This window comes from Saccopteryx leptura, chromosome 9 (assembly GCF_036850995.1).
Source record: "Saccopteryx leptura isolate mSacLep1 chromosome 9, mSacLep1_pri_phased_curated, whole genome shotgun sequence".
NCBI lineage: Eukaryota > Metazoa > Chordata > Mammalia > Chiroptera > Emballonuridae > Saccopteryx > Saccopteryx leptura.
In genome coordinates this window covers 88965120-88979850 of record NC_089511.1, presented here as the reverse complement: position 1 = coordinate 88979850, position 14731 = coordinate 88965120, and the positions used below count along the sequence as shown (strand labels likewise).

Sequence of the window (14731 nt, the reverse complement as noted above, 5' to 3'; positions counted from 1 at the left end):
AAGCAGAAATTGACCATGTCTTTTTGTGTGTGTGACAGAGAGAGGGACAGATAAGGACAGACAGACAGAGAGAGATGAGAAGCATCAATTCTTCATTGCAGCACCTTAGTTGTTCATTGATTGTTTTCTCATATGTGCCTTGACCGGGGGGGGGGGGGGGGGGGGGGGGGGGGGGGGGAGGGAACTACAGCAGAGCAAGTGACTCCTTGCTAAAGCCAGTGACCTTGGGTTCAGGTTGGTGAGCCTTGCTAAAATCAGATGAGCCAGCACTCAAGCAGGCAACCTTGGAGTTTCGAACCTCGGTCGTCCGCGTCCCAGTCCAATGCTTTATCCACTGTGCCACTACCTGGTCAGGCAGCCATGCTATTCTTAAGTAAATTAGCAGATGGCCAGAAGGTAAAACCTCAGTATAATCAGGTATTATTTAAAAATGTGAATATGTTAAGTCCATGACCCGAGATTCTATCAGAGAAGATGGGTCAGGAACATTGGAAACCTCCAACAGGAAGGACAACTTTACATTTTTACTGAATTTTTTACTTTTTAGCAATTGATTATAAAGAGAAAAATAAAAATGTTCGGAGTTACACTAGTGGCTCTAAAATAATCCCAAATCTAAAAAATAATGCACTTAACAAAGGATATAATGAAGAGTATATAACTAAAGAGAAGGAAAAGAAGTGCCACACAGGAAAAGTTCCAGGAAGGCTCAAGTTCAACGTGAGTCCAGCCCTGAAGAAGAGGAAATGTAAAGACCCAGGAAAGTGTCTCTTCAGCAATGCTGGAACAGACTGCAAAGCAGTGGCTGTGTCACTGACGAGAGCCGGAAATGCAGGGAAAGGAAAAGCATACTTCCTCACTGTTTCTGAGAATGATGGTGAGAATGGAGAAGGCAGACTAACACCGGCAACTGGGAACCACTATGCCAAATGAATGAAGAGGTCCTACACAGTTCCTGTGTTCTGTATGAATCTATCTTCTAACCTCGGAATCTATCCCAGGAAGATGAGAGCACTGTTAGATGGCAGAAAAACAGGTTTGACTGAAAGGTTTTAAAAATGAGGAGTGTTGGGCCCTGGCCGGTTGGCTCAGCAGTAGAGCGTTGGCCTGGCGTGCGGGGGACCTGGGTTCGATTCCCGGCCAGGGCACATAGGAGAAGCGCCCATTTGCTTCTCCACCCCCCCTTCCTCTCTGTCTCTCTCTTCCCCTCCCGCAGCCAAGGCTCCATTGGAGCAAAGATGGCCCGGGCGCTGGGGATGGCTCCTTGGCCTCTGCCCCAGGCGCTAGAGTGGCTCTGATCGCCGCAGAGCGATGCCCCGGAGGGGCAGAGCATCGCCCCCTGGTGGGCGTGCCGGGTGGATCCCGGTTGGGTGCATGCGGGAGTCTGTCTGACTGTCTCTCCCCGTTTCCAGCTTCAGAAAAATAGCAAAAAAAAAAAAAAAATGAGGAGTGTTGGAAACTAAACAGCTAAATATTATATTTTCTTTAAAAGGGAAAGAAAGACTTTGCCAGTAACAGACTGGAGGCAGCATAGATTTATGGAAAAAGTGAGGGCTTTGGAATAAAATAGCTTAAATCGTAGCTTTGCCACTTACTAACTTTGTGATCACAAGCAATAAACCCATTTCTCTCTGGGCTTCAGTTTCCTCTGCTGTAAAATGGAGGATAAAAATATCTGTCTTTAAAAAAAAAAAAAAATCTGTCTTTTGTCTGACCAGGCAGTGGCACAGTGGATAGAGCACTGGACTGGGATGCGGAGGACCCAGGTTTGAAACCCCGAGGTCACCGGCCTGAGCATGGGCTCATCTGGCTTGAGTAGCAGGCTCACCAGCTTGAGCGCGGGGTCGCTGGCTTGAGAGTGGGATCATAGACATCACTGCATGGTCGCTGGCTTGAGCCCAAAGGTTGCTGGCTTGAAGCCCAAGGTGGCTGGCTTGAGCAAGGGGTCACCTGCACTTCTGGGGCCCCCCAGTCAAGGCACATATGGGAAAGCAATCAATGAATAACTAAGGAGCCACAACAAAGAATTGATGCTTCTCATCCCTCTCTCCCTTCCTGTCTGTCTGTCCCTGTCAGTCCCTCTCTCTGTCAAAAAAAAATCTGTCTTTCAGAGTAACGGGGGGCAGGAGTTGAGGTACAATATACCAAGTACCATATTAAACAGTAAATATTCAATAAATTAATTATTCTTCTAGTGAAGTTGGCATGGATCCCAGTCAAGATTCTAGGAAAAAACATGCCTGGACTGTAGTGGCGCAGTGGACAGAGCGTCCAACTGGAATGCTGATTCAAACTCTGGACTTGCCCAGTCAAGGCACTTAAGATAAGCAACCAGTGAACAACTAAAGTAAAGCAACTATAGGTTGACACTTCTTGTTCTCTCCTCTTCCTCTCTCTGTAAAAATCAATAAATAAAATCTTCAAAAAAAGATTTTAGAAAAAGCTAAAAATGCTTGTAAACCACTGGAAGATTCAATGTGGTTTCACAAAGAATGAGTAACATAGGACCTACCTCACAACTTCCCTACACGGGCTAACTGGGAAGGCAGAAGGCAGGAGTGCAGATGGGCGACACGGCCTTTCTCATTCCTGCCCTCCTGACTCCCCTATTCCAAACAAGTCCAGTTGTATCTCCAGGTTCATGTGGGTGATAACAATCCTCGCGAGGGCCTGACCTGTGGCCGCACAGTGGTTGGAACGTCGACCTGGAATGCTGAGGTCGCCTGTTTGAAACCCCAGGCTGCACTGGTCAAGGCACATACGAGAAGCAACTACTATGAGTTGTTTCCGCTCCTCCCCTCTCTTCTCTCTCCTCTTTCTAAATCAATAAATAAAATATTTTTAAAAAATTCCTCCTGGGTAAAAACTTACTTGGCATTAATAAAATAGATTTTGTGAGCGTGGATGGGGGAGCGTAAGGAAGTGATACGTAAAAAGGAAAGAAATGGCAGGCAGTTTCTGAGGAAAAAACCCATTCTGCGGGAAGAAACAAAACAAGCTCATTTTACCAACTAGGGGTGGGAGTAGAGAAAAAGTCACGGTCTGGGCAATGGTGATGGTTCCCATTGTAATCTGTTCTGATCTCTAGCTGGCAGGATGTGTAAAAGCACTGGAAGAAGAGGGTGAGGGTGAAAGTCAAAAGCTGTTTTCCTCCGGTTAGGTGCTAGGGAAATGGGTAGTGACTTTTTAGCAACATACATAGAAAGTTAGACAAGTGAAGTTAAAGTTTCTGGCTTGTGTAACCCCTAAATGAATTCTTAAAAACAATGTATCCCCTCATATATTTTTAGGGTGACACCTAAGATTTTTCATCATAAATAGCTGCAAAGAATCTATTAATCATTTCTGCCTTTATATACACAATGACATTTTAAAATAAAACTGTTATATGATTCTTAAGTCTATTCAGTAGAATCTAAACAACAGCAATCCGACACCCATTTATTACTAAACAAATGTTTCTCTCTTTTTCTTTTTTTAGAGAGAGAGAGACAGGAATGGAGGGGGAGGGAGGAGAGAGATGAGAAGCATCAACTTGTAGTTCCTTCACTTTAGTTGTTTATTAATTGTTTTTCATATGTGCCTTGTCTGGGGGGCTCAAGCTGAGCCAGTGACTCCTTGCTCAAGCCAGTACCTTGGGCTTCAAGCCAGAAACCTTGGGATCATGTTGATGACCCTGCACTCAAGCAGGCGACCTCAGGGTTTCAAACCTGGGACTTTAGTGCCCCAGGTCAACACTCTATCCACTGCACCACCATCAGCCAGGCAAGAAGCAGCATATGAATTTGAACACAGATTGTCAGGCTTCATGACTAACTTATATTAGTGAATTCAGTTCAGAGTCACGCCAAGTTCAGCGGGCCTGGTTGCTACTGCTGTACTCAGTGTTCTAACCATAGTTTTCTTCAATATTTTTAAGTGACTAAAAAATGTATAGTGTGTGGTTGATCAATATGCAAATGGCATAAAACCAGACTGAAGAAAAAACCAAATTCACATCCCCCAAATTTTGACTTATTAAATAAAAGCAAAGAACTAATTCTAACGTGGTGAAATTTAACATAGACAAGTATGTGACTATCGTATAACAAAACTCATTCCATCAACTTATTTGTGTCAAGAAACCAGCACCACCAATAAAGAAAGGAAAAGACACAGCTCCACAGTGGCATGAGAGACACAGGGCTTCCACTGACAGAAAGCTCAGTGCTGTAAGAATATGGGAGACAGGCAAACCTCTAATGTCAAATTTGGCCATATTTAGAAAAAGGGAAAGGAGTTATTTATTCTCTGCTTTTTTTTTCCTGGTCAGACCACACTCAATTCTGATTATTACACTGAAAAACTAAACAGTGAGTAACTCTAAAGCTAATCACACAAGGAACAATTGAAGTGATTGTGAACAACAATTTTCATGCGCCAGGACTAGAATAGAAGGTATGGGGAGGAAAGCAGGAAAATGAAACCTTTCTTCATATAGTAAAAGGCTATCATATTAAAGAGGGATTAGATTTGTTTTCTACGGTCCAAGGAGGCAGGATGGAAGATAGATTTTTCAGTCACTGGTAGGATAAATTTTCTCAGGATCAAGTCAGGTTATTTCACAGAGGAAATAGGTGGTCTTGGGAAGTAATGAGCCTCTGTCCCTAGAAGTGCAACACATAGAAAATAGATGGGATATACTATGTGTGTGTGTGTGTGGGGGGGGAGGTTATGGGAAGAAAAGGGAAGATGGATTCCAAACGTAAGCCAAGAGGTTGAAACACAATTTTTAAAGTTTCTACCAATCCTGAGAATTTCTAAATAATTCTAATAATTTTCTAAAATAACCGAGGCTTAAATTTGCATACAAAAAGGATCTACCTGGAGCTGTTCTTAAAAGTTTCAATGTTTCAAAAACACTGGCAGGTTCCCCTGGAGCAAAATCACTACACAGAGTTTTGAAAAAAAATTAGGTTTATAACCCAGAGGGCAGTAGGATGTTCATAAACTATTAACAATCAATCCTCTGATTTCTTTGCCACTGCTGTTAAAATAACTCCACAGAGATCTCATCACAAGGACTTAACTGTTTCTAAGTTGTCTCAGAGTGATACAAAGGTTACTTACCGCCTAACACTTTAAAGTCTTTCCAGTTTTATGATCCACAAGTGTGACTGTATCACATTTTCCAGCCATAACAATTTAGAAAAAGGAAGATTTGAAACTTCTTTATAAGTAATCTGGAACTTCAATTAGCACAATGATATAACCTGAAGTAAGAGCTTTTCCAAATATATCTCCTTACAAGGACAGAAAACAATGTACAGACCAGGCACACCTCTCCTAGAGGGGAAGTCAGTGCTTTCTATGGGGGCCCTTCCCTTCTTTAAGTCAGAGGCCCCAATTAGCTCTTACCTTGCACTGAAAATCAGATCCTTCATATTTCATACACCCTGAAGCTAACGTGGTTTCTCCCTGGTCATCTTCTTCTATGATGGCAAAGCAATGCCCATTCGTTCTAAAAGAAAAAAAAGTACTTAAGAAACAAAACTATTGATAGAAAACATAACTTAATATCAGAAAGTACTGATTAAAATTGGTTGACTGGTTACTGATGGCTTTTACTATCTTATTGTTAAAATTAGAATTACACTCACATTGGATTTACTAGCAAACTTCATGAGTTTTAAGGCAAATGAAAGTTGTAAGTTACATCTGACTAAACCCTAAAGGCCCAGTAAGAACCCCATGTCAGGTGGAATAGATTCATATTAAACAAGCCCTCCAAATATGTAACTTCTCTTTGCTAATAACAATTATGTAATTTACAGAAAGCTGATTTAAAAAATTTTATAAAGTAAAGCATCTTAATTTTTAAAAACATACTTAAAAATATACATGAGAGAAAGAAGAGTAGGGGGAGGTAGAAGAAAGTAAAGAAGGGAGAAATGGTAATGGGAGAAGAATTGGTCTGGGTTGGGGAATGCAAAGTGCAGTGTGCAGATGATGTGTTATGGAATCATACACCTGAACCTGCCTAACTTTATTAACTAATGTCACCCCAATAATTTCAATAATAAAAATATACTTTAAAACAGGGGTCTCAAACTCGCGGCCCGCGGGCCGCGAGTTTGAGACCCCTGCTTTAAAATAACGTTCTTTATCCATACAGTTTTCAGTGCTCACATACTGCACACAATAAATAAAAACAAACCTTCCTATGAAACATCAGAACAGACTCAATGACGATGTACACTTAAGAACAGACTAGGAAATAAGTAGGAGAGAGAAGAGGGCGATGGAGGAGATGCACGTTCCAACTCCCAGAACCAAAGTGGATTACTAAACTAAGAGGAGTCTATAACCAAGGATCACCGCAGAAACCACACTGAGACTGGCAGGGACTCTCACCGAGGAAGGGGTTGCCTAGAGAGTTGTGGGTCCTCAGCCCCTGGACCGGAGCCCCAGCCTGCAGACCCAGAGACTAGAAGATGCATACAGACAGTATTTGGCTGATAAAAGAGCCAGGTTACTGTTTGACGAGAAAATGACAGAACTCTCAGACACAGGCTCCATCTTAAAGGGATCGCGCAGAAAACCTGGTTCACAGCCACGTATCCGGGGCTCTGGGAGCAGGGAGCGCTGAGAGGACTGGAGTTGCAAGAGGAGAGTATAATCTTGGAGGCACAGGAAGAGACACTGTGGGGGACAGCCACCCTAACACCTGTGCTGAGTCACTCCCCAAATCTAAAGTGGCCATTTTACCTGGGAGAAGCAACACCAGCAAAGGGAAGCAATTACCCTGCCCACCAGAGCCTCTCCTGCTCCAGTCAGAGCAAAGAGTCACTTAGAAGCAGGTGGCGCGTCAGGTACACAGGTTTTTGAGTGCTGAGGTCTGGATTGCACACCCCCCCATACAGCTGAGTACCTGCTGAAGGGTGGGCGGCCTGGCAACAGCGGCAGCAGCAGTGGCGGTGCAGGCGGTGCTCAGCTCCCAAGACTGAGCATGCCTGCGCTCGCAGCAGCGGCAGGGGCAGCGGTGGGGGCGTTGCTCGGCTACCGATACTGGGCATGCCCACACTCACAGCAGCGGCAGGGGCAGCACCCATGCCTGAGCACCCGAGGCATCAGAGGTGGGCTAGGAGGCAAACCATGCCTCGGGAACACAAAAGCCACACCAACTAGACAAGACTAGATAAAAGCCAGCCTAGGAGTGCAGCTGATATTTACAATGGCACCTGGGTGCAGCAGAGGCAACCACAAATTCTGGATAGCCTCTAGCGCCGAGAAGTCTGCTAAGGGTCAGTCATAGGCAATGACCCATACAGATCTGTGCCAGGTTCTGGCCAGGGAGGTCCAGGACTGGTACAACCAGTGGCAAGATACGGAGAGCATCAGTTCAGGAACTAACAACCCTAGTTAGAGTGGTATCTTAAGGAAGGGCTCCTCACACCAGACTCAGCTAAGGCATAGAAAACGCTGACACAAATAGCAAAAGAGCAGTAACAGCAGACAAGTAGCCCACAGCGGATTACAAACAACAGCTGCTGCCAACCCAAGAAAATCTAGAAACAACACAACTGTAAGATGGAGGCAGACAACATCAACCCTATACTCAGCTAGCTACATAAACAGCACACCCAAAGAAGCAGTCTGTACACAGACAAAATGGGAAGACAGAGAAATGTAATCCAAATGAATCAACAAAAGAAATCCCCAGAAAAAGAACTGAATGAGATGGAAATAATCAACATACTGGATACAGAGTTTAAAATAATGATTGTTAGGAAGCTCAAGGATCTTAGAGCAACAATGGACGAAAATAATGAGCACCTAAATAAAGAGATAGGAAGCATCAAAAGGGACATTGAAAGCATAAAAAGAATCAGTCAGAAATGACAAATACAGTATCAGAAATGAAGACTACACTAGAAGGAGTTAACAGCAGGCAGGATGAAGTAGAAGATCGAATCAGCAATTTAGAGGACAAGAAAAACGAAAGCACAGAAGCAGAACAGCTAAAAAAAAGAGCTTCAAAAAGTCTGAGGAAACTCTAAGAGAGCCCTGTGACAACAGAAGAAAAACAACATCCACATCATAGGGGTTCCTGAAGGAGAAGAGAAAAAGCAAGGGATAGAGAACCTGATTGAAGAAATCAGAACTGAAAACTTCCCTAAATTGATGAAGTAAAAAGTCACAGAAGTTCTAGAAGCACAGAGAGTCCCATTAAAGAGGAATCCATAGAGACCTACAAAAAGACACATTATAATTAAAATATTAAAGCTAAGATATAAAGAAAGAATACTAAAAGCTGCAAGAGAAAAGCAGTCAATCACCTACAAAGGAGCTCCCATCAGGATGACATCTGACTTTTCAACAGAAACACTTGAGGCCAGAAGGGAATGGCAAGAAATATTCAAAGTAATGCAAAACCAGAGCCTACAACCAAGACTTCTTTATCCAGCAAGGCAGTCGTTTAAAATTGGAGGAGAAATAAAAAGCTTCCCAGACAAAAAAAACCCTCAAGAAATTCATTACAACCAAATCAATGCTGCAAGAAATGTTAAGGGGCCTGCTGTAAACAGAACAGAGGAGTAAAATAATCTAGAAAAAGAGGAATGCAGATTTAAAGAGTAAAATGGCAATAAGCAACTACATATCAATAATAACCTTAAATGTAAATGGATTAAATGCTCCAATCAAAAGACATAGGGTAGCTGTGTGGATAAGAAAACAGATCCCGTACATACGCTGTCTACAAGAGACCCACCTCAAAACAAGAGATACACATATACTGAAAGTGAAAAGATGAAAAAGTACTTTATGCAAATCAAATGAAAAAAAAAAAAGCAGACTAGCAATACTTATATCTGACAAAACAGACTTTAAAACAAAGGCTATATACCAAGAGATAAAGAAGGTCACTAAATAATGATAGAGGGAACAATGCAACAGGAAGATATAACCTTTATAAATAGCTATGTGCCCATAAGGAGCACCTAAATATATAAAGCAGATTTTGATGGACATAAAGGATGAGATCAACAGTGATAGTATAATAGTAGGGGATTTCAATACCCCACTAACATCACTAAACAGATCCTCAAGAAAGAAAATTAACAAAGAAACAGCAGTCTTAAAGGACACACTAGATCAACTGGATTTAATAGATATCTTCAGAACCTTTCACCTTAAAGCAGCAGAATATACATTCTTTTCAAGTGCTCATGGTACATTCTCTAAGATAGACCACATGTTAGGACACAAAACAAGTCTCAATAAATTTAAGAAGACTGAAATCATATCAAGCATCTTCTCTAATCACAATGGCATGAAACTAGAAATCAACTACAATAGAAAAACTGAAAATCATTCAAACACTTGAACACTAAATAGCATGTTATTAAGTAACAAATGGATTAACAATGAGATCAAGGAAGAAATAAAAAATTTCCTTGAAACAAATGAAAATGAACAACAACTTAAAATTTATGGGACACAGCAAAAGCAGTCCTGAATGGGAAGTTCATAGCATTCTAGGCATGCCTTAAGAAGCAAAAAAAAAGCCCAAACAACTTAACCCTGCATCTAAAAGAACTAAAACAAGAACAGCAAGTAAAGCTTAGAGGAAGTAGAAGGAAGGAAATAATAACGATCACAATGGAAATAAATGACATAGAGGCTAAAAAAACAATACAGAGGATCAATGAAACAAGGAGCTGGTTCTTTGAAAAGGTAAACAAGATTGATGAACCTTTAACTAGACTCACCGAGAAAAAGAAGAGGACTCAAATAAATAAAATTAGAAATGAGAGTGGAAAAGTAACAATAGACACAGCAGAAATACAAAGGATTGGAATAAAACACTATGAAGAATTGTACACCAAAAAATTAGACAACATAGGTGAAATGGACAAATTCCTTGAAACATATAATCTTTCAAAAATCAATATGGAAGAATCAGATAACCTAAACAGACCGATTACAACAAATGAGATCAAAACAGTTATCAAAACACTCCCAACAAACAAAAGCCCTGGGCCAGATGGCTACACAGGTGAATTCTACCAAATATTCAAAGAAGAACTAACTCTTATCATTCCCAAGCTATTTCAAAAAATTCAAGAGAAGGGAAGATTTCCAAGCTCCGTTTATGAGGTGGACATAATTCTGATTCCAAAACCAGGGAAAGACAATACAAAGAAAACTATAGGCCAAAATCCCTGATGAATTCAGATGCTAAAATTCTCAACAAAGTAATAGCAAACCGGATCCAACAACACATGAAAAAAATCATACATCATGATCAAGTGAGATTTGTTCTGGGGAGTCAAGGCTAGTACAATATTCACAAATCAATCAATGTGATTCATCACATAAATAAATGGAAGGATAAAAATCATATGATAATATCAATAGATGCAAAAGAAATTTGATAAAAATCCAGCACCCATTTATGATCAAAACTCTCAGCAAAGTGGGAATACAGAGAACATACCTCAACATGATTAAGGCCATCCTGAACAAACAGCCAACATCATACTCATGGGCAAAAATTAAAAGCAATCCCCTTAAGATCAAGAACAAGGCAGGGGTGTCTCCTTTCACCACTCTTATTCAACATAGTTCTGGAAGTCCTAGCCACAGCAATCAGACAAGAAGAAGAAATAAAAGGCATCCAAATTGGAAAAGAAGAAGTAAAACTATCATTATTTGCAGGTGATATGATATTGTATATAGAAAACCCTAAAGTCTCAGTCAAAAAACTACTGGACCTGATAAATGAATCTGGCAAGGTGGCAGGATATAAAATCAATACTCAGAAATCAGAGGCATTTTTATACACCAACAATGAACTGTCTGAAAGAGTAATTAAGAAAACAATCCCCTTCACTATTGCAACAAAAAAGGTAAAGTAATTAGAAGTAAATTTAACCAAGGAGGTTTAAGACTTGTACTCGGATAATTATAAAACATTGATAAAAGAAATCAAGGAAGATACAAACAAGTAAAAAAAAGCATATACCGTGTGCTTTCATGGATAAGAAGAATAAACATTAAAATGTCTATAATACCCAAAGCAATCTATAGATTCAATGCAATTCCTATTAAAATACCAACGACATACTTCAAAGATACAGAACAAATATTCCAAAAATTTATATGGAACCAAAAAAGAACACGAATAACCTCAGCAATCTTGAAAAAGAAGAATAAAGTGGGTGGTATCATACTTCCTGATATCAAGTTATTCTACAAGGCCACTGTACTCAAAACAGCTTGGTACCGGCATAAGAACAGGCATATAGATCAATGGAACAGAATAGAGAACCCAGAAATAAACCCACACCTTTATGGACAAGTGATATTTGACAAAGGAGGTAAGAGCATACAATGCAGTAAAGACAGTCTCTTTAACAAATGGTGTTGGGAAAATTGGACAGGTACTTGCAAAAAAAATAAAACTGGACCAACCAACTTACACCATTCACAAAAATAAACTCAAAATGGATAAAAGACTTAAATGTAAGTTGTAAAACCATAATCGTCTTTGAAGAAAACATAGCAGTAAGCTCTCCGACATCTCTTGCAGCAATATATTTGCTGATTTATCTCCACGGGCAAGTGATATAAAGGACAGGGTGAACAAATGGGACTATATCAAACTAAAAAGCTTTTGCACAGCTAAAGACAATATGAACAAAATAAAAAGACAAACCACACAATGGTAGAACATATTCGACAATACGTCTGATAAGGGGTTAATAACCAAAATTTATAAAGAACTTGTAAAACTCAACACCAGGAAGGTAAACAATCCAATCAAAAAATGGGCAAGAGAATTGAATAGACATTTCTCCAAAGAGGACATACAGATGGCCAATAGGCATATGAAAAAATGTTCAACATCACTAATGATTAGAGAAATGCAAATTAAAACCACAATGAGATACCACCTCACATCTGTCAGAATGGCGCTCATCAACAAAACAACATATAACAAGTGCTGGTGAGGATGTGGAGAAAAGGGAACCCTCCTGCATTGCTGGTGGGAATGCAGACTGGTGCAGCCACTGTGGAAAACAACATGGAGCTTCCTCAAAAATTTAACAATGGAACTGCCTTTTGACTCAGCTATACCACTTTTAGGAATATATCCTAAGAACACCAAATCACTGATTCAAAAGAAGAAATGCACCCCCATGTTTATTGCAGCATTGTTTACAGGGGTCTCAAACTCGCGGCATCCGCATGCGGCCCGCCGAACAATGTTGTGCTGATTTTTTTTTGTTTTCAACTGCAGTGAGAAAAGTGTTGCGTAACAGTTGCCTTTTGTAGACCTAGTGCAGCCCACCGAACGGCTGTGATCTTGCTCTGCGGCCCACATGCTGAGTTGAGTTTGAGACCCCTGGTTTACAATAGCCAAGATCTGGAAACAGCCCAAGTGTCTGTCAGTGGACAAGTGGATGAAAAGGCTAGCCCTGGCCGGTTGGCTCAGCGGTAGAGCGTTGGCCTAGCGTGCGGAGGACCCGGGTTCGATTCCCGGCCAGGGCACACAGGAGAAGCGCCCATTTGCTTCTCCACCCCTCCACCGCGCTTTCCTCTCTGTCTCTCTCTTCCCCTCCCGCAGCCGAGGCTCCATTGGAGCAAAGATGGCCCGGGCGCTGGGGATGGCTCTGTGGCCTCTGCCCCAGGCGCTAGAGTGGCTCTGGTCACAACATGGCGACGCCCAGGATGGGCAGAGCATTGCCCCCTGGTGGGCAGAGCATCGCCCCATGGTGGGCGTGCCGGGTGGACCCCGGTTGGGCACATGCGGGAGTCTGTCTGACTGTCTCTCCCTGTTTCCAGCTTCAGAAAAATGAAAAAAAAAAAAAAAAAGGAAAAAAGAAAAGGCTGGGGTACCATATACACAATGGAATACTACGAAGTCGTGAAGAAGGAAATTTTACCTTTTGCAACCACATGGATGGACCTGGAGACTATTATGCTAAGTGAAATAAGCCAGGCAGAGAAAGAAAAATATCACAAGACCTCACTCATTTGAGGAATCTAATGAACAAAGTGAACTGAGGAGCGGAATAGAGGCAGAGGCGGGATCACAGGGACCAGAGGGAAAGGGATGAGAGGATGGGATCAGAGAAGGGAAAGAGATTAGTGAAATTATATATACATAATGCAGTGTTATACAGAGTTGGACAGCAAATCCTGGAGGGAAGGAGGGAAGGGAGCAAGGGGAGTGTTGAGGAGAACACGGGGGTGGATGGGAGATATATTCAGTGGGACACTTGAATCTATGTAAACATGAAAAATTAAAATCAATAAACATTAAAAAAAAAAAGAACCGACTAAGACCCTGTGAGGCAGATTTTATTGAATATAAAAAAGGGAGAAATTTTGCCCTGGCTGGTTGGCTCAGTGTTAGAGCATTGGCCTGGCGTACAGGAGTCTGGGTTCGATTCCTGGCCAGGGCACACAGGAGAAGTGCCCATCTGCTTCTCCACCCCTCCCCCTCTCCTTCCTCTCTGTCTCTCTCTTCCCCTCCCGCAGCCAAGGCTCCATTGGAGCAAAGTTGGCCTGGGCACTGAGGATGGCTCTATGGCCTCTGCCTCCAGCTCTTGAATGGCTCTGGTTGCAACAGAGCAATGCCCCAGATGGGCAGAGCATCGCCCCCTGGTGGGCATGCCGGGTGGATCCCAGTTGGGTGCATGTGGGAGTCTGTCTGACTGCCTCCCTGTTTCCAACTTCAGAAAAAATACAAGAAAAAAAGAGAGAGAGAGAGAGAGAGAAAAGGGAGAACTTTTAATAGCTTAATTCTCAAGAAATTTACATAAATGTATTTGTATTTAATGAAATTTTGTCAGTTTAATATTAGTAGGCTGGAGTTTTCCCCAATATATTTATTTAGACTTTTACAGATAGAAAAAAGTTCTAAAAGCTTTTTGTGTGCTCCTACTTATTGTTCATATCAGTAAATGTATTGCTTCTACTTAAAAGAATCTTGCAGAATTTTCATTTCCTGTAAGGAGAAAATGTTAAGCATGGGGAGAAATTCTGTTAAAATCAATGATTCATTTTTACCCTGGGTTATGCAGCCATGAACAAATACCGCACACATACCCCGACAAGAAATTTGGTGCCACAGTGGGAAGCAGTCCATTATGACACAGATCGCACACAGCCTGTCTCAATCAAGTCAACCACCCCAAAGGACAAACAACAAATTTAAGATGTGAAGAACCACCATCTGATTTCAAGATTTAACATGTAAACATTTATGCTTTGTATCTGGCCACATTCAGAAAGCATACAATTATTAGGAAAGTACAAAATAAGATATTACTACCTTTCTAAAAGAAAGACAATTGACAAAATTTAATTGTTATTGGCTAGTAAATAAATTCTTCAAATATGTAACAGAGCCCTGGCCAGTTGGCTCAGTGGTAGAGCGTTGGCCTGGCGTGCAGAAGTCCCGGGTTTGATTCCCGGCCAGGGCACACAGGAGAAGCGCCCATCTGCTTCTCCACCCCTCCCCCTCTCCTTCCTCTCTGTCTCTCTCTTCCCCTCCCGCAGCTGAGGCTCCATTGGAGCAAAGATGGCCCGGGCGCTGGGGATGGCTCCTTGGCCTCGGCCCCAGGCGCTAGAGTGGCTCTGGTCGCGGCAGAGCGATGCCCGGGAGGGGCAGAGCGTCGCCCCCTGGTGGGCGTGCCGGGTGGATCCCGGTTGGGCACATGCAGGAGTCTGTCTGTTT

At 41.9% G+C, this 14731-nt stretch overlaps 1 protein-coding gene across 2 annotated transcripts in view; it reads right to left on the bottom strand.

The window, feature by feature from the left end:
- Positions 1 to 14731, bottom strand: part of BMPR1A (bone morphogenetic protein receptor type 1A) — a 201243-nt gene that overhangs the window by 28716 nt on the left and 157796 nt on the right. For both annotated transcript variants that reach the window (XM_066350274.1, XM_066350273.1), the window contains one exon: positions 5398 to 5500. In XM_066350274.1, the coding sequence (XP_066206371.1) occupies positions 5398 to 5500 (103 nt within the window). The remainder of the gene's footprint in view (positions 1 to 5397; positions 5501 to 14731) is intronic.